General features: G+C 47.4%; 1 protein-coding gene across 1 annotated transcript; it reads left to right on the forward strand.

Annotated features, from left to right (window-relative positions):
* Positions 1-584: 584 nt before the first annotated feature.
* On the forward strand, positions 585-12,857 carry LOC147609118 (uncharacterized). Its single transcript, XM_086788647.1, has 8 exons — positions 585-792; positions 875-940; positions 1,022-1,198; positions 1,362-1,467; positions 3,032-3,077; positions 3,846-3,942; positions 12,219-12,268; positions 12,447-12,857. The coding sequence occupies exons 1-8, from the start codon at positions 616-618 to the stop codon at positions 12,571-12,573; spliced, it is 846 nt and encodes a 281-aa protein (XP_086644773.1). The 5' UTR covers positions 585-615; the 3' UTR covers positions 12,574-12,857.
* Positions 12,858-20,841: the final 7,984 nt, after the last annotated feature.

Here is a 20,841-nt window from a genome sequence, read left to right on the forward strand (position 1 = left end):
ATTTTTGCCAATACATGATTGAAATACTCTCGTAAGGAAGAGGAGCCACTTATGCAGAGGGGGAGATTCAACCCAATACTTGTTGATGGGTGATGTCTACTTTGATTCTCTTTCTTTAGATATGCTTGAGCTTGTTAATTTGTTTTAAGTTAAAGGTTTAGTTCAATTGATACGTTGTTGTGAGAGATTAATTCTTCAAGTTGTACAAAGATTCAAAGAGTGAGAGAGCTTACCTAAATTCTAGGAGAAAAGATCCCATTACAAGGAACCTATTGGTGATTTTTGCTAAATCTCACTAAACAGAGACTACCAACCTATTGTGATGTAATTATTTCCTTTCACTTAAAAAAATAGTAGTCTTGTCCCTCAAAAAAAATGTAAACATAAAACATCTGCCACTAGTCTTTAGCTTATTTCAGAACAAACTCTCGCCAATAAAAGAAAGTAGACATGTTACTATGATAAATATATAATAGAATATATTGTATATTGAGACATGCTTACTACTATTTATTATATTATTATTTATTCACTCACACAAAACATTTAAAAAAAATTTAAATTGCATGTCACATTTAAACGTTTAAACCCTGAAATTGTATCTCCCCAATTGCGATGGCAACAAAGAGTATTGCAGCTCTGAGGCGGATGCCTCGTCTCCGATCTCTTCTGCAGCACCCACTTCCTCATGCTAGCGCTGGACCTCTCGGCACTCACTCGCGGGAAGCATGCAATCTACGCAGCCTTCCATGGACTCCCGCTGTAATCTCAATCTATGGGCAGCACGAGAGGGTATCATTTCTCTACTGCTGCAGCTTCTAAAATTAGTTTAAATTTAGATGATCTGTGTCAACATACACATCAATCTTGACAGGTATACATGGCTATGAGGTTCCAGCGTTCTTTCGCCAGTAACTCTACGGCCAATTCATCCTCCGAGGTACTTCTTTTTTGGATGGATTATTAAAGGAAAAAAATATGCTTTTGGCAACAGGATGATGACGGGTCATCTTTTTGGCAGGGCGATCACTCTGCCGGAGGCTCAGATGAGAAAAATGGGGACTTTAGAACGCTCTCATTTCGAGATTTCATGTCTAGCGTGGCGACAGCCCCCATGGTGCCCATGATTCTAGGCGTTGCCGGGGCCTTACCATTCTTGGCATTAACACCGCCATTCCCTTATGTGCTTCCTTTGCCAGTAAGTTGTCATCAACAATAATCAAAGGGTTCAGGGTTTTGTTTTCGTATGTATCCAGTGTTCATATGCTATATAAGTGCACGGTGTCAGTTCAAGTTCACGACAGATGGATCAATGCGCTTTTGCTTGAGATGCCAACCTTGCTTGTGAAGGACTTTCTCAGGAGGTTTTGACTGCAAGTCCTATAGAAGCTCAGGCGCTTTATGGAGCGGTTATTCTCTCATTCTTGGGAGGTCCACACTGGGGCCTTGCTATGGTTGGCATTCATGGTACGCCTTTCAACTTAATTACCTCATGCATATTCAACTTTGTGTCATTCATGGTATTTCATGGTATGCCTCTCCTGGTTTACAGTGAAATTATGAAAGCTGTTGCTATTTTTATTAACATAATTATATGTAGCGAACGGTGAAGAGAAACAACTTCAGGAGTGAAGATATAGTGTCGGATATGAGTTTACAGCATTGCATATATTCATCTTTACCATATACAATAGATTTAGGTGAATACTTGTCTAGTCTTTGTGTCTTTGCAAGATTATGTCTTTGATTAGTGTGAGTCAATGTTTAACTAGTGTTGTCATGCTTTTGCATTGCACATGCAACAGGCTCGCTAGTGCAGTTAAGTTCAATTAGTTAGACAATAAAAGCTTTGATGAAGAGGGAGGGGAGATCTATGAAGTAGTGCAGGCTACAACTATGAGCAAATGAGCCTCACTCATGGGCTGCAAAAGGTGAAATTGGGTTGCAACCGGCTGTGTATGGGACAGTAATGAAGCTGGAATGGGGAAAAATTGGGGTGATTGGTGGGTGCTCCAGGCTGAACGCGGGACAGAAATGAAAGAAATGGAGGGTGACATTGGGTACAATTGGGGGTGATTTTGCATTTTGGGTGGAACGGCTGCATGTGGGGGTGGAAATGAAACAAATATGTGGTGAATTGGGCTACATATGGGGGGACAAATGAATCAGATGAAGGAAATAGGCTAAAAAACCTTATAAAAATTTCCTGCAAAATTGGGCAAAATGCCTCCAATTAAGTGTCAATGTATCGAAACGTTTTGGGGTTGAAATATCTGAGGAGTTTTGTTTTGATGAAATGTGCGCGCGCGTGTGTTTTTGGTGACCATGGGTACATTTGTAGTTTCCATCCCTAGACTTTATGGACACAGTTGAGCCTGCTAAGAATATGAAAATGATGCATAGCAATGGGAAACTACGAACAACCCAGTCCCTTGCGTCTAAGCTATGACAACCTAGTGGAAATAAAGCACAAATTTAGACCTAGTTGCAGGTTGTAGGAGCTTCCAGCTCTGGCAGTCAGCTCATAGAGGCCAAATCATGCCTTGCGTAGGCTAAAGAAGGAAAGACATGGAGTTTCTTGGCTGCCTTTGAGAAGGCAGTCCTGCCTGCAGCCCCGTGTGTTTGGCCGCTAATCTTAGCCCTGCACCTTCTACAGTCAACCGGTGACAGTTGTTGCTCTTAACCATCTCCTCCTCCATCCCTATTTGTTGGTGCTATCATAGTAGGGAGTTGGAAGATAAGCAGAAGGGGGATTCCAGTAGGGAGTGTTTGCCAACGGGGTTTTTCAAGTGTTATGGCTATGTAGGTGGTTTCATGTTTGATTGTGACAGCACAAAGGATGTCATCATAGAGCAGGCCACTTGGCAGGTGCACATCAGCTGATTCTGTTGCACAGACATCAGCAGCCGTCCCTGTCCTTGGCACTGTTGGTCTTTGTGTGGAGTGTGTTATGATGGTGAGCAGTCATTTTTTTAGGTGGCTTGAAACAGCTCTAATATAATGGATTTGCCTTTATTTCTTTCTTTGGCAGCATCCCCAAACCACAAAATTTTCAACTACACAAGCAACTCCCTGCGGTGAGTCATATTACCTCCTGTCCTTCAGTTCTAAGGTAACAGCCTAGTTTGTGCCTTTGTTCAAATGATAAAAAATCCTTTGTTTGATAATGAAGTGCGATACCTATGCTACTTAGCTGTTGGCTTTTTGCTTTTGTGAACAAAGAGATATGTATACAATTGTTTGGATGGTAAGATGCCTAAAGATGTATGATTTACCTGTCAAAGCTGCCTTATGCTTTTGCCACTGGTTTGTGGTCTTCTTTGGGAAGCTTGTATCAAAGCATGACTTTTGATGTTATGCTTTTCTCGTACTTCATTATGTGGACCACACCAGGCACGATGTGTGTCAGGTCTTTTCAAAATTCAAATACGCATGAAAGCATCCCGTCTAGACAATACAGCCCTTGAGGGCTCCTGCATCTAATTCCAAGTGGAAGTTAGGGTGTAGGCTGTATCTACCAAAATAGCTGAAAGGTCTCTTGCCTTCGATGACCTCTGTGCAGTGAGATCTCCAAACCTGCCATTCAGCCAAGTTCCTAATGTTTTTCCTCACTGTGTTAACTGCAAAATGTTAAGGTGGGAATGGTGATATAGAAGACTTCCAACCAATGAATAGGAGTACTAAATGTATTCTCCTCCCAGCATCTTACTTCCGTGTGCATAATGGTGAAAGAGGAATAATTGATGCTCTTGAGTCAAAGAGTCATAGTTTTCCTTCAAAAAGGCATATTTTTGCAACCTTTTTTTTTTGGTAGATTAACATTTTTTTTTTTTGGGATATCCCAGATATATCTGGAGTGTTGTGCCATCATTGCTTGCATGGCCTGCATTGTTGATGACCACGGTTCCAAAGCTTCAATTTCTCATTTGCTCATTTGGCTTGGTAAATTTCTCTCTTACGACTTTTATACGTCTGAAATAAGCTGTTTGTCAAGCTAATTCTCAGCATCTCTGAAAAGGATTAGTTAGTTAAAACCAGGCAGGAAAGAAAACAGGAAAACATGGTGACCTTAGAAGATTTTTAGAGTGGACTTAAAACTCTCCAGCATATGTGAATATCAATGAACCGGGAGGCACTGATGTCTAAAACTAGTGGGGGCCTCTGGCACGGGCAGTGTGCTAAGGCACTATCACATCACCTGGATCCAGCTTAAATAGCTATCTCGAACAATCAGGATGCCAACAAAAGCAAGCCAAACCAACATTTTATATCCAGAAAAGACTCTAATGGAGAATAGAAATGCCAAATGAGTGCCACTAGGGTCAACATGACATCTTGTCAGGGCTGTAGAATTGCCTTTCTGTATTTTCCATGGATCTTGTTGGCTTGTTGGAAGCAATTCCAGAGGGTGGGCTGTAGATCTCCCTTGAGTCCTCTTGGCTTGTTGGAAGCATTCAATAGGGTGTCCCAAATGGCAAGCATTCTCTCTCCCCCTCTCTCTATAGAGACCATCTTCTCCGCACCACTGAGGATAGCTTTATACTTAGACCGAGCTACATGGATGCCCATCTGTCTCATGGATTGAGGTGCGCTGTTGGGCAGATCCGCACCTCTTCACATCAGTTAGAGATAGAGACAGGCAGATTTAGAGGCATACCTCCAGGGGACAGGATATGTCAGATTTGTTGGATAGAGCCAGACGGAGGAGCACTACATTTGTTGCTGCACAGCATATTATGAAATTCGAGGGCGATACCATTGCCTTTTGAGAGAGAGATTTGGACCACTGTCTAGAGTCATGGACTATTGTGATCAGCGATGCTTGGGTTTTTATCTCCTGGAGATCCGCAGGCTCAGAGAGTCCATTATGAGGAGCTGACGCCCGACTGGTAGGGAGTCCACACAGAGACAGATTACTGACTTCTTTAGAGGGACTACCCGGCAGGACACACAGCCGACAGCCCAACAGTGGGCACCCCAGGGGACTCTAGTTGAGAGAGCTATCCAGTTGGGCAGATCCAGACGCCGGAGGGTTCGCGGATCCTTACATCAGAGACGGTGCCTACACCGGAGGATTCAGAGCATCATTGCGAGGCATTGGGCTCGTCCGACGAGGCATCTCACTATGGCAGATATCCAGGCCATCCGGCAGAGACCCATGCTAGAGCTCCTAGGATGATTACCACTCTAGCCATATACTATTGTACTCACTGTCACTTTTGTACTCCCCCATATTCATGTATTCATGTACCCATGTACTCGTGTACCCCATTTTGACTAGTAGCATTAGCTTCCCACTCTCCCTAGTTGTTGCTTCCGGATGCTCCCTACTGATGTATTGTAGGGCTAGATACTTACCTTCAGTCCTTTCTTTTCTTTTCCAGATAGTGTATCAGATGTCATATGGTTGTAACTTTGGTCTCATAGGTCACTTTGGCCTTTTGAAGACGTTAATATAACATTTCATTTCATTTCTCTCTCTCATTGACAAGTCTTATTGTCCTTTCCTCCCTCCTTCCTTTCCCTCCTCCTCCTCATCTCTCTCTCTTTCTACCCCTTCCCACACATACACATACACATAAACATAATACCTATATATGTGTACATGCATGTGTATATATATAAAGTTAGGGTGTACATATAACATGGGCCAGGTTTATTAATGAGAGTAGGTCAAGCGAGGGTTAGTCATAATCAATAATTAAAGGCAGTTTATAGTAATGATGACTTGAGACCCTAGAATATAAATATGTGTTTGAGGTTGATTTATTGTTATTGAGGATTAAGGATTGGGTGTCATCTAGAGCTCCCTACTTGGCTATGCCCTGTAGCAAGGTCTTCCTAATGACAGCTTGGACTGGGTGGAAGCTGCATGGTATGACACGTGATTACTTGGGAGATGCTGAGCTCTTGGTGCCTATCCTGTAGGGGGTGGTCTTGGAGAGGACCTATGGTTGGGCGGTGACATGCTGGTCATCTCCTCTACCTGTATTCTTGCTAACCTATTTGTATGGTAAAGGACATGAGCTTTCTCAGCCTGGAATCATAGGTAAGAGACTTGATATTTAATTATGGCCGTTTCAGCGAACTTGCACTATGTCTATATCATAGCATGTGCTTCTATTTTAAATATTTTGATTTATTTGCTTATGTAACAGGGAGGTGCATTTTTTTGGGACTGCTCCTTGTGCAAGATTGCGGGCGCCTGGAGATTCACCACCGGCGTGAACCTGATATTCCAAGTACAACCAAGATGTCAAAAGGTTAAAAAAAAGAGTCTAGTGACCATTGGTCACAAAGTTAGATGAAAGTCATGATCCTGTGACCACCATTCACACTACTCACATGTCCACAACACAATTTGTTTGCCCATTAATGGTTAAGGCGTTCCTTGCCATCCAAGGTACAGGCTCTCATCTCAGCGGCCTCCTTCTTGTGTTGAGGATTCTCAGCGGCCTCCTTCTTGTGTTGAGGAGCGGGCCAGACAGCCGCTCATCTGGAGCCCAGCGGTTCGCATGGAGCAGGGTCATATGCTGGGTTCTCGGCCTCGTCTAGCCTGGGGACCTTTAGCGGCAGGCCCAGCTCGTAGTTTTGGAGACTGGCAGGCTTTCTGCAGTCTACCAGAGGAGATCCAGGTGGAGAGGCTGAGTCACTTCAGAGGGGGGTTGATTATGAGGGATGATATACAGGAGGCACTCACAGAGGAGTGGTTCACGCCTCTCGAGCCAGTGGCCCCACGGTGGATGGGAGCCTTTACACAGTTGGAGATCCTGATTGCTGTTAGAGCTAGCACTGAGGATGGCAGATGCCTCTACTATGAGATTCAGGATGAGGGCAGACTCCAGAGAGTGGAGGTGGAGTCGCCTTTGGTTGCAGAGTGCACCTTTTAGAGGATTCGGGTAGTGGCCGCCGCTTCTCGGAAGTGGCATATTGACCCTGACCCTGCTGATGTGCTCCCGGATTGGCGCATATGGGCATATGCAGCGCGCCCCTTGGCCCGGCTACAGTGGGACCCCGGGGAGTACGAGTGGCATGATCCTTATGCATCCCTTGAGGCCACAGAGATCACCTTTTTCCAGTATACTGTTCGGCTGGGGCGGCATATTTTGACGGCGAGGAGGACGGTTTCTCCAGTGGCAGCGGGGCATTGGCGACTATAGGGACTCTCACAGGAGTTCCTTGCGGATTTCTGGGCTCGGCTCTGGGCTAGTCGGCAGGCCCGCAGGATCTCGGCTTTTCAGTGGCTGGTCGCCCACAGGGGCTCAGCAGTTGGCACTTGGCTTGTTTACAGCGGTCTTCCGGCGGCCTGCGTCCGATTCGGCCACCCTATGGAGACACAGAGACATTGCCTTTGGGACTGCCCTCAGGCACAGCAGATTTGGCTGCGGATGCTGCGTATTCTGGCCCCCCTCTCTCCAGAGGGTATGTTTACGTGGGGTGCCGCTGCTTGGTCGACTTCGTCAGGGCCTGCTATGGGCTATGAGATGGAGTAGGGCAGTCAGGCCATCAGATTTATTAGGGGCCAGCCTCGCCTGGTTCCGGCACCGGATTTCTCGTCCGCCAGCTGGACACAGGAGAGGGATTTACGATGGGAGCTCCTCAGCAGGCTCACCATCTGGTTCACCTGGAGGGCCCGGTGCTTTACGGCCTTTGAGGGGAGATTGGAGCCACCAGCAGAGACTGTACGGGGGATTTGGCAGGAGTTGATTCACACCCTGCGAGGACAGTACGACCGCATCCGGGGAGACTCGGATGAGGCGATCTTACGGCGCCAGGCCTTTCACACCACTTGGCGCTGTGGCCCTTTCTACACCTTACACACGGGATCCCCCCGCTGGCACTACAGGCCACCTGTTTGGCTTCCCCCTCCCCTATTGTATGATTTAGCCGCTCAGTTCTTTGTACTGATGCTTGTATTTTGCAGCACCTAGGGAGAGTCTCCCGGGCTGCCATGATGTATTCGCTGCTCTATCTCTCTTAGGAGCAGGAGAGATCTTTTGTAGCCCTACGGGCGTTTTTATATAACTAATGAAAGGATCTTTTTCTCGGAAAAAAAAATAAAATAAAGGTACAGGCTCTCAGGGGATCGACCACATGGAAATTCTCTTCTTGATTAAAGCCAACATTGTTAACCTTGTGCAAGTGAATAAGTGGACTTTTAAAATAGTGTCCATCCTTGTGCAAAGCATCATTTGTTGACATGCTTAAGGCGAGAGTTGTATGGTGCAAATAACTCCTCTTCCTGGAAGTCCTGCACAACTGCTGATAGTCTTGATGTTAGAGGGAAGCTCCCCCCCGAAGACTGTTGCAATATTCAGTGTACAGATGGATCATTGCTTGAAAGATTGGGTTTGCTTGAAAGATTTAGCCCTAGTTTAATATGTTTTATTTCATTGGTACCTAGTATACTTGCTTGTGAATTTTGAGATACGGTTGGCTCTTGTGCTTGTATTTGGTGCATTCTCTATGAAGATAAGGTTGGCTCTTGTGCCTATATCTGCTGCATTCTCTATGGAGATAAGATTGGCTCTTGTGCTTGTATCGATAAGTGTCAAAAGCAATAGTCCCCCTAGCATAGCTTTGTTGCACCAACAGAAGTAGATGAGCTTGAAAAGGTTTTACAACTTGTGCAGATCGTTTTTCACAAGGGAAAGTTGCTTGTAGCACCATAGGTACCTTGTCAAGTTACTCAGCTTTGGAATCTAGGAAGTCGTTGGAGCTGCAATCCCCTGCTTCGCTGGAACTAGCTATCGGGTCAAGCGGTAAAGTGGATTACTCCTTTACCTCTGAACCTTTCTCATCCTCCTCTCACCAATGCTTCCAAGATTGGGAGTTCTCATAATGCTCAAGAAGGCACATTGGCGCTTACAAAAATTAGATCATTGATCTTTTGAGTGCCAAGTCAATTTCGCTTCTTTGAAGCGATATGGCTAAATGAGCTCCATAGTTGCTCCAAATAAGAAGAACTCCTGGGTCAGAATCTTGATGGCCACCTATTGCAACTCTGGAGTATATGCCCCATAGTCCTTCCACCAAACACATGGATCAGTGGTTTAGCGATCTGTCAAAGCATTGGCTCTTTCAAACCTCCTCCTGCAAGCCCTGCAATTTGCCAGCTGATCCTTGATAGTTCTTTGCTTTGCAATGTCAATCCAGAACTATGTCCCATCCATGTGCCACCTCCGAATCTGTGTATTGATGGCCTGTTTGAAACTGGGGGTCGACCATAAAACATGTTGCATGCATTGGTGAATGATACATATCCCATCTATCTTGCCGTGTCGCTTTGTCTTTCCGACGAAGCTCCTCTCATGTTTGACTATGATGTTAGTATAGAACGCTATGTCTTGTCCATATTGATGAAGCAGGTGCGCCCGAATACGAGTTGCACTACCTATCTTCGCAAGGAGACAATATTTTGTCAAAATGCACAGCTCCATAAAAATAGGAAAAAATACGGAGAGTGAGGAAAAATGGGAAGACACTAAATACAGGCGGGCACACCCACAACAGAGGCCCTGACATAGTGTACAGATAGGAGATGATTGCTAACACCCCCTCTCAGCTCCTGGATGTGGAACCAACCCCAGTGAGCTAGAGTGCCGCCGGAGCATAGCCTGAGGTAGAGACTTAGTGAAGAGGTCCGCTGCATTGTCCTTCGTCGAACAATTAAGAAGCAAGATGTCACCAGCCAAGATCTTCTCACGAACAAAGTGATATTGTATCTCTATGTGCTTGGTCCGGGCAATGGAAGACTGGGTTCCAAGCAATAGCGATACAGCTCTGGTTATCGCACTGAATGATCGTGGGCTCCTTTTGTGGAAACCCAATCTCGCCAAGCAACCTCCGCAACCACACAACCTCGCAAGCAGCACCACAAGCAACCCGGTACTCTGCCTCTGTAGACATGGCAATAGTTGGCTGGCTCACAAGGATCATTCACTGTAAGCTTCGTGTTCGGGTCCATTGGTGATGTGATAGGCTTGTAGTTCTCCATTCCAAAGGCCTCAAGCAACTCATGGACATATCGCTGCTGAGAGACAAAGAACCCCCTTTGGGTTTGCTAGATCTCCAATCCCAAGAAGAAGTGGAGTAAGCCTAAATCGGTCATCTCAAACTCCTTTGACAAGGCAGCCTTTGTCACTACAATGTGCTCCATATGACCGCGAGTGAGAATGAGGTCATCCACATAAAGGATGATCAACGTGACCATGCCATGTTGCCGAAAGAGATATAGGTTAGGATCTGCAACCGATCTCTGAAATTCAGTCCGTAGAAAGAAGGAATCAATCTTCTGATTCCAAGCCCTGGGAGCCTGCTTAAGACTATACAAGGCCTTCCGCAACCTGTAAACCATCCCCTTTGATCCTGGAGCCTCAAAGCCTGGAGGCTGCTCAACATACACCTCCTTTTGCAGGTCACCATTAAGGAACAGAGATTTAACATCCATCTGAAATACAGGCCACTGCTGAGAAGAAGCAAGAGCAAGAACGGTCCGAATCGTGGTCACCATCTGAAATACAGGCCACTGCTGAGAAGAAGCAAGGGCAAGAACGGTCCGAATCGTGGTCATCCTTGTTGTTGGTGCAAAGGTATCCTCGTTGGCATCCAGTTCCACCTGCATGGCTTTCCTCCAAGTATCCTGTGCAAGGGATTCCTTGACGGAAGTGGGCTCTTTGTCCCGCATGATACGAGACATCAAAGCATAGTTTACCTGTAAAAGCTCCGCTGAATGAATTTTGTCACGGACTCTATACGATCTTCAAGGTCCGTCCTCTGTGTTCCATTCGGAGGGAAGCTCCGTAACACCTGACTCCCGAAGGGTGTCAACCAACCACCTGGGTACTCGAACAGAACGCGGAGCCTCCTGGGGCTCATCTCCAGCTGCGGGCTCAACTGAGTGAGGCTGTCCAGTCGGAACAATCGACTGGGAATCATGATCATAATCATCTGGGTCTCCAAGAAGTGGCGGCTCATCAATAGTGGAAACTGGAACATGCTCATCAAAAACCACATCTTTGTTGACGACGACCTCGCTCCTCTCTAGATCATACAACCTGTATCCCTTGGAAAGAGAGTTATATCCCACAAAGACAAGCTTTTGGGACTTTGAGTCGAGCTTCCCCCTCTGCTTCTTTGGAATGTGAACATATGCATCACTCCCAAACACACGAAAATGGGAGACATCTAGTTTCCTACCAAAATATGCCTCAAAGGGAGTCATGTTCGGTACTGAAGTCGTCGGAGAACGGTTGAGGATATGGACAGCCGTAGCCGTAGCCTCTCCCCAAAGTGGATGAGGAAGATCATGATACTCCAGCATCGTCCTCGCCATCTCCACCACAGTACTGTTCTTACGCTTAACTACTCCATTCTCTGATGGGCGAACCTGTATTGGCCAGCTCCCGCTTGATGCCATGTTCCGCACAAAACCGCACGAATGCATTGGAAGAAAACTCTCCTCCTTTGTCAACCCTAAGAGTCTTTATCTGCAAGCCAGACTCTTTCTCCACCATCACATGCCACTCCTTGAACCGAGCAAAAGCTTGGTCCTTTTGTGAAAGAAAATAAACCCAAGAGAATCTGCTATAATCATCAACAAGCAGCATGAAGTACAAAGAACCTCCCAAGGATGGCGTTTGCATAGGTCCACACAAGTTAGTGTTTACCAACTCCAAAGGTTTCGAAGCCCGCCTGGAAGCCTGCTTCGGAAAAGATTCCCTGTGTTGCTTACCACGAATGTAAGAACTACAGAGTCCCTGCATGCTGCCAACATCTGGCAAGCCAACCACCATTTGGTCTCGGAAACCTCGCCCGCAGTGCATCCACATTCAAGTGGCCAAACCGAAAGTGCCACAAATCACCAATCTGAGAACCTGTCAATGAGGAGAGTGCTGAGAGTTTGTATATACCATTCTCCCCTCCGCCTTCCCAAACAACCTGAAGTCTTGGTTCTTTTTGATACTCACATATGAAATATTTTGGGTGTGTTCTTTTTGGACTACATGATCGAAACCTTTTCACCTTTCAAGTCAGCTCCCACAGTGCATTTACATGAACTTGAAATTTTGGTGCTTCTTAAGCCATTTCTTTGAGCTTTTCATATTTTACTCAATTTCTCATGGACACACGTATAAATGCTTATTTTCTTCTTTTGCTTTTGTGTCAAGCATGCTCTCTTTTCAACCTGCCCTTATGGCTAATTTCCTGTTTTTTAGGCTCTTGCTGTGGACGTCTTCTTTGCAGGCCACGGACTCACTCCTCCATGGTAGGCTGTATTCACTTGGTTGAGCTTTATCAGTAAAATCTAATGCATATTGTAGAGGCTTTGCCTGATCTGAACAAGATTTTTGCCTTAAAAACTATAAAAGAGCTGGATTAAAATGTTCATCCTTTTTAAGCAGAATGAGGAGATAGTGTTAAGCTTAACAAAAGCGCCATTGCAGGTACTTGCCGTTACGGTTGCTGCTGTCGGGTATAGTGATTCTTTGCCTTACTGCATCCCTGATTGAAGTACTGATCATTCAAAAGGTAGAGTCCAGAAAAGCAAAGGATGATGAGAAGTCTAGTTGATAAAAAACAGGCCTCATTTTGATAGCTGTTAGATTTAGTAAGGTGATATTCTCAAGAGTAGAACTGGCAAGAGTTGTACTGATACCTTAAATAAAATAACACCGTCTAGTCTTACATAAATTCCATTCACTTGAGTAGCTGGTTATTTGATATCAACCAGGACGTGATTGTCATTATGTATGAGTGTTGTAAGGGTCAAAAAGTGTGGGTATGCAGAAGTCGATTGATCCTTAAATTTGAGTGCTCCGTTTATATAATGATGTCCCTTACAAGGGTTGGTTGGTGGATGGTTACAAAATTCTTTTTTGGGAGAAAATATATTCACTAGCTATATCTCCAAGTTACATACAGTGATAAGCTGTGGTTGAGCCATGCATCTTTAGAAATTTTCAATGAATATTGAAGCGAAGCTAGCATCTAAACATTTATGAGCAATGGGGAAATTTTCTCTAAATTTGTGTATGTTTATGCATAGTGTGTGCGCAATGTTGTAGAATGCCAAATGTTTAGAAATATCACACTTGGTGTCTCTCTAGACATCTTTGGGATGTTTTTTTGGGTGCTAGAATTCGAGATTCCATTGCATATACAATGTTCTTGTGCAGAGGTTATGATTGTTGAAGGCCCCCCAACATACACGATAAACTAATAGCAATCACAGTTGAGGTCTTTAAGGTGTTCACAACTCCTTGGATTGCTGTAGAGACTATTATGAAAACTATTATAAATAGTCTCTATTCACTGTATTCATACAACTATTATAAATAGTTGTATGAATAGTCAAAGCTCTTCATAAGTCGATTGGTACCTACGCTTGCTAGATTGACTAACATAGTTTAGAAGAGGACCTTTGTAGAGAAGTTTACACAAATAATGTTATGAACCAGATTTTAGGCGTTTCCTAGCAGTCTTGGTGACCTATAGCTTGGCTAAGCTAGCCTTGGAGGTGCTCTTGACCTGCTCCACGTGGGAGCCTTATCTCCTTTGCTTCCATGCCACCCGTTTCCTTCACGATGACCGGCCATGTCACCTTCCTCCAGCTCTACTTTTGACACGTGGAGCCTTATCTCCCCATCAGGTGACCGATGACATGGATCGTTGAGTCACCTCATGGATCGCGGCTTCACGGATTATCACTGTTTGATTCCTAAGGCGACCTCATGATTCCACTTCACGGATCACAACCTCACGATTGATCACCTCACAACTGATGTCACACGATTTAATCTCATGATTCGGAGTCATGATTTGATCTCACGATCTGATCTCATGATCCGACTTCCCGATTCCACTTAATGGATCGCCCACCTTAGATCACGACCACACGACTTCACGATCTGATCTCACGATTCCATTGCATGACCCGATCTCACGATTCGGCTTCACAATTCTACCTCACAATCTCACGACTGATCACCTCATAGATTACGACATCACCGATTGATCACCTCACGGATTTCCACCTCACCTCATGGATCGTAGCTTCATGAAACGGCTCACGAGTAACAGCCTGATCGTAGGCGACCTCATGATTCCACTTCATGGATCGCAACCTGACGAGTGATCACCTCATGATCCGATCTCACGATTTGATTTGGGATTTGACTCACCTCATGATTCCACTTCACGACCCACCTCACGACTGACCACTTCATGAATAGACTTCATGATCCGACCTCACGAATTGACTTCACAATTTGATCTTACAACGATCCAATCTCATCATGGATCTCACAGATCACCTCACAACTAATTACCTTACAATTCGACTTCACAATTCGACTTCATGACCTTACCTCACGATTCCACCTCATGAATCATGACTCATGGCTTATCACGTCCCGATCCCACCTCACAGATCGCCACATCACGAATCTACCTCACGATTTCATGACCTTACCTCACAATTCCACTTCATGATTCACCTCACGGATCAACTCACCTCATGGATCACCTCACAGTCTTTGCTCGCTCACGTCACATGTCAGATCGCTCTCGTCTCACATGTTCGATCGCTCTCATCACATGTCTGATCTCGCTCATGATCCACCTCTCTGATCACTCACGATTTACGCCTCCGATTGTTCACGATCCACATCTCTGATCGCCATGATGTCACTTCAGGATCCGACTCACCTCATGATTTGCACTATTGGATCACAACCCCCACTAGGCACACTTGCGCACACAAAAGAAAAATCACAAAAATATTGAGAGAAGACTTGAAAAACAGTGGTATGAATTTGAATGAATGAATGGAGAAGTGAATTTTCTTGGGTAAATCTAGATCCTTCACACCTTCATTGAGAGATCAAAAAAGGAAGTTGACACTTCTATGACTTGAAATTGACAAAGCTAACCCCTTGAGTGCTCGACTTGACACAATTGACTCTAGACCCTTTGTGTTGCACACTAGATTTTACTTGTAAACAATCCCAGCCGTATGCACTTACGATCCGGCAAGATGTTAGCGTCAGTTATCGAGAATCCTCTATACAAGGACAATGATAGTGAGATTACCTCTCGAGCTCCTACTGCCCATAGCAGATTTGGAATTGAACAATTCCTAACCCCTCATCTCCTAATAAGCAACCCTTGCTTTGACCTAGATAGCCTGTCGTCTACAAGTGAGGATTTATTAGACCAAGCAGCTCATAGACCTATAGAGGATTTATTAGAACAACCCTAATGGTAGCTTTGGTAGACCTACGGAGGAGTTTTACATGACTAGCCAGGGCCTAGAGCAACCCCAACTTCCAAGGACATCAGTCCCTTCCTCGAGTGGTAAAACGGATTGAATGTAGACATCTGACATGTTCAAAAATATTTACCATCCAAAATTCGCACGGGGGAGACACAAGCAGTTCATGCTAATGCTGAGAAAGAGAGAGGATCTCTATCTTGGTGTTTAAGGCGGGCGGGCTGCCAATCACTAACCCCTTGGAGAGAGATTTAGTGGATAGACTTGATCCTACCACTGAAATGTGGCTTGATGATTACTTACACGTGGAAGCGTCCGCTTGTCAAGCCATGATGCCAGGACTTGCTAATATTCAAGTGAGTTCAGGACATCCTCACACTTCTCAGTGAAATGATAAGCCCTTAGACTTCTTGAGAAACCTAGCTAAGGCTCCAAAGCGTTTGTTGCAACACCCACGTGTAGTATGGCTATAAATCTCCCCCACGAATGGCTGCCATATCTCAGCAATGACCTACATTTGTTCCATCTCATGTGACCGAAATTTTGTTAAACCATGAGGTGCCTACTATGTCACCATTGCCTCCTTTTCGACCACTATTCCCTCGAGAATCTCTTTAGAAGTGCTAGCTTTTGCAGAAACTATGAGTCGATCTTTGAGGACAAGAGCAACACATGTTGCTCCTAGAGAACTTCACGAACAACACATGTTAAAATCTCAACAAGTTCAAAGATTGATGAACAAGTATGATGGCACATAGGACGTACTAGACCACCTCGAAGTTTTTGAGAAAATGTGGGAAGGCATAGGTGTTTGTGATGAACCTACCCAAATCTTAGCGTATGTCTTAACCTTGGATGGACCAGCTAGACGGGTTTCAAACCCTTGAGCCTCCTTACAAGGCTATGTATGTTGCCTTGAAAAATGCTTTTAGGGTGGAATTATCCAACACTGGACCCAAGTGGAGTCTTGTCCACCAATGAACAATGTCAAATAGCAAGAAATTGAGTATGTAGGATGGGAGTACATTCGATGCATAAGATACTACGATTTGCGTGAGAAACCAAATCGAAACCAAGCCAACCTTGTTTGATTGCACACTCATTTGGTTGCGAAATTTTTACAAGGGCTGTACACTTCTTTTTCACACACACGTATATTAGTGTGCTGATTTGGCCGCTTTTGCAACAAGGGTGTGACGCGTTTCCGTCAGTTTCGGCCGTTTTTGGCTAAAAACGGCCAAAACGGCCGTTTACCGTGACGCGTCGCGGGATTTCTATCCGGAGGGACATGGTGCCCGAGGGGTATGCTAGACCGCCCCGAATATAATGCATCTATATGGGGAGGAAGTGCTTGGAGGGGCAAAGCATGGACCCATGGTAGGCACCGAGACGCACTCACGCACCGGGTAGGCACGTTAGGCCTCCCGCGTTGCCGGTGGTGTTCACGGGAGCCGAGTGCCTCTGGGGGATGCCCTCCCTACCTTGACGGAGTCGGGACCGATTGAGCCGACGGGACCGTGGACGGTGGAAAAACGGCCGCCGACGTGGCCGGCGGGCCGGGCCGTGCCGACGGGGCCGCGATGGACCCTAGGCCGGCGGGGCAAGGATTGAAGGCAAGTCCCGGGTGAGGCCTCCTGGAGCCGAGCCGGGCATGAAGGGCACGTGACGGTGAGACCCTCAAGGGAAACGCGCGCAACGCGCTCGACGGGCCGGCGGAGCCGTCATGAGCTTCAAGGGCCGCGTGCGGCAAAGACGTGGTGTTTCGTGCCGGACGTCCGCTCACATTGGGCTCGCGTCCGTACGGCCATCACACTTGGTATCAGAGCAGACCAACTTGGGCTGAATGAAAAACGGCGGGACCGTCAGAAACGGCGGAAACGTCGAAAACGGCAAAAACGGCCGAAAAACGGCGAAACGGCGAGTCGGGCCAAAGTGACGGCCACGAGCCGAAAACGGCACAAAACTGCCAACTGAGATTCGGAGCCCCAAACGGCGGAATTTGGCCGCGCTGACCTTTACCGATCTCGTGGAGCAGGGTGAAGGCTACAGGATGGCATGGGTGGCCGGACCCGACCGGTCCCCGAGCTGACGGCGCCTGGGGGGGTGAGCCGTTCAGTGCCCGTTGGGCCTCAAGACGAAGGAATTTGGGGGAGTGCTATATATGAAAAATGATCAGTTTTTCGAGGGGATCGCAACCGCGTGGTCCTCTTGGAAGAATTCCTGAGTTGGCCGACATGTTTTGGGGTCAGTGGAAAGTTGGGCTCAAGCCGAGGTGAGGTCACAGGTGCAAAGACCCAACATACGACGTTGGCAAAGAACTGAACGGAGGCTGCATCAACTGGATCCTCGTGGGGGCCGTCAAAGGCTTCGGGATCTTTCAGAGTTACCACAAAAGAGCTCAAAACTATCATCAACTTGATCCTCGTGGGGGCCCATTGGCTTCGGGATCTTTCAGAGTGACCACCAAAGAGCTGAAAGAAGACATCAACTTGATCCTCGTGGGGGCCATCAAAGGCTTCGGGATCTCTCAAGAGTAACCACTTCCGCGCTGAACGAAGGAAGCATTCTAGCTTGATCCTCGTGGGGGCCGTTTGGCTTCGGGATCTCCTCAGAGCTACCACCATCGCCAAAGAGCTTCAAAGAAAGATGAAGAAAGCAAGCGGCAAAGGTGCCCGCTGAGGCCATGGCGAGCCTCGTGGCGAAGCAGCCACCCCAAAACCTCACCAACGAAGCAACGGGCTAGGTAGGAGAAGCCGACGCCCTTCCAGATCAAAGAAGGATTGCGCCTTGGGTGGAAGCAAAAAGCTGAAGCCCCATCATCTCCATGTGCTGTGAACGAGCACGAGGTCTAGGCCGGAAGGAGCCGAAGCCTCTTCAGATCTTTCAGGATCAAGGGGGAGGCAGCTAGCCGAACCCGCCCTCCTTCGCAGGGCCAATGCAGGGTGAGACCAGAAGGCGTCAATACCCCTTTCAGGCTATGAAGAGCCATACAAGGTACCTTCGCGATCCGCTTGGGGTGAGGGTAAGCCCTATGGAGAGGCACCAAGAGCCCTGGGTCTTCTTCACCTCTACTCCGACGTTCCGCCTGGGTGAGGGTAAGTCCTAGGAAGAGGCACCAAGAGCCCACGGCTTCCGGGCACGCGGTTGAGGGTAAGTCCCTTCGATGGCACCAAAACACCCGTGACCCATTCACCCTCTTGTGGCCGGGACGCCCGCTGCGGCCAGCATGCCCGCGTCACCTCCCTCTCTCTCCGATGTACCGAGCCGGGTGAGGGTAAGCCCTAGGAGAGGCACCAAGACCCCGCGCTCCCGATCTGGCCGGGTCGCCCGCTGCGGCCAGCGAGCCCGTGTCACCTTCACCACCGACGTCTCGCCTGGGTGAGGGTAAGTTCACGCGCGGCGCCAAGAGCCCTGGGCCTCCCGGAAAGTCCAAGGATTCACCGTGCCGAGGGCACACCCCGGCCCGAACTGGAGCAATCCGGGGAGGGCCAAGCTGAAGGAACGTGCCATATCAGGCCACCAAGGGCTACAACGGCACAACGGCCCGAGCTGGAGCAATCCGGGGAGGGCCAAGATTGAAGGAACGTGCCACATCTAGCCGTCAAAGGGCTGCAGAGGCACAAGAGCTGTGTGATTCAGGAAAGCAGGTTTGAAGAAGGGGACTACTTGGGAGCTTTGGATCGCAGCCTAAGGACCGTGGTGCCGGGCAGATAGCACTTTGGGTGAAGGAGCAAACGGGTATAGCTGGACTCACTCCCGTGGACTTGGGTTGTGCGGCTCAAGAGTTAAAGGGCTGTGGGAAGCAAGCTTGATGAAGGGGACTACTTGTGATCGCTCGAGCGCAGGACATGGAACCGTAGTGCCGGGCACATAGCACTCTGGGTGAGGGCGTGACCTTGTACATCTGGAGTTGGGCAAGTGGACCGGAGTCGTTTGGCTCTCCAAGGTTACTCCTGAAGATGGAAACAGCTGTATGGGCAGGTGGCAATGTCAATGCAGTTGGGTGGGTCAAGGTGGCAATTGGCTCACTAAAGTTCGAAGGCGTGGTCTTGGACCAGGTTACCAGAAGACGGAAACAGCTGTTTGTGCAAGTGGCAGTGTGCAGGCAGTTGGGTGGGTCGAAGTGGCAGCCGGCTCACTGAAGTTCAATGGGAGCTTGGATGTGGAAAGCACTCAGATCTAGCCATCAAGGGCAAAGGGGTGCAGAAAAGAAGATCCGGCGCGAGGCGAAGTTCAAGCAAGGGAAACTTGGTTCTTAGCCGTCCAAGGAGAACTTGATGGGACGACGTCAAAGAAGACTGGCGCTTCGCAGTACCGCAAGACACATTCAGAGCGTCAAAGGCTCAAGGTGATGGTGCAGAGTCAGGAAACGGAGCCGTGTGAGGGTCAGCATGGTGTCATGGGGGCCTAAGCAAGACGAAGTGGAAAGACTTTGCGCCTTGGTGAACAGGAACAGGCAAACGTCGACGTCAAGGTCGTGACCGCCTGAACAGGTTGAGGGGCAGTTTGGCTGGAGCATGGCAAAGCAAGTCTTGGTGTCAAGGCAAGCTAGGGCACTCGAGTCAGGTGAACCAAAGCCGAAGAAGTGCTGAAGTTCGAATGCCAAAGGTTCGCGCTGGTTTTCACTTGGTGTCAGGTGGGGCCAAGGCACTTTGTCACAGAGAATGGATGCACTTATGGACTTGAACAGGTTGAAGCAGGGCATAAAGGTCCAACGTCAACAAAGTGCAGAACTTGAACTGGCACAAGATGGGGCAAACCAAGCTGGCGTCAGTGAGGTGGGCACTTCTTGTTCATTAAAGATTCAGCACAAAGAGCGCAAGGGGCATCGGAGAGCATCAAGGCTCAAAACAAAGCTCCAACGACAAGGAATGTAAAGTCAGATTTGAAGTAAAGATCTTGCAAACCAAGTTGGTGTCAACTCGGCGAACAAATCTCGGCTTCCTTGAAGACTCTTACTTTCCCGGCAAAGCTGCATTGCTGAAGGTAATCACTCTTTACTCGGCTCAGACAGGAGCTCCGGCGAGACCACGCAGCAACCTCGCCATTTTTGTTGGGATCGGGGGAACTCTCGAGCGGGGGCTTGAAGTTCCAACCTTTATATTGAAAAAAGGCAAAAAAAATTGTAAAATGCCAAAAATACAAAAATATGCACAGTTTTTCTTTTGTAAACGGGTTAGACACCTACCTTGCTCATGGCTACAAAGCAGGGTAAGGACCTCCCGTCCTCATTATATATTAACACGTTGCACAGATGCGTTATACTCAGGTCGCACACTCAACCTTTCGTTTCAAAGTAATTGACGAGGGCGTCAATTCTATAAAGGGGGGGTGTGTGTGACGCGTTTCCGTCAGTTTCGGCCGTTTTTGGCTAAAAACGGCCAAAACGGCCGTTTACCGTGACACGTCGCGGGATTTCTATCCGGAGGGACATGGTGCCCGAGGGGTATGCTAGACCGCCCCGAATATAATGCATCTATATGGGGAGGAAGTGCTTGGAGGGGCAAAGCATGGACCCATGGTAGGCACCGAGACGCACTCACGCACCGGGTAGGCACGTTAGGCCT

This window comes from Cibotium barometz, chromosome 52, assembly GCF_041138505.1.
Source record: "Cibotium barometz isolate CiBa-2024 chromosome 52, ASM4113850v1, whole genome shotgun sequence".
Classification (NCBI taxonomy): domain Eukaryota; kingdom Viridiplantae; phylum Streptophyta; class Polypodiopsida; order Cyatheales; family Cibotiaceae; genus Cibotium; species Cibotium barometz.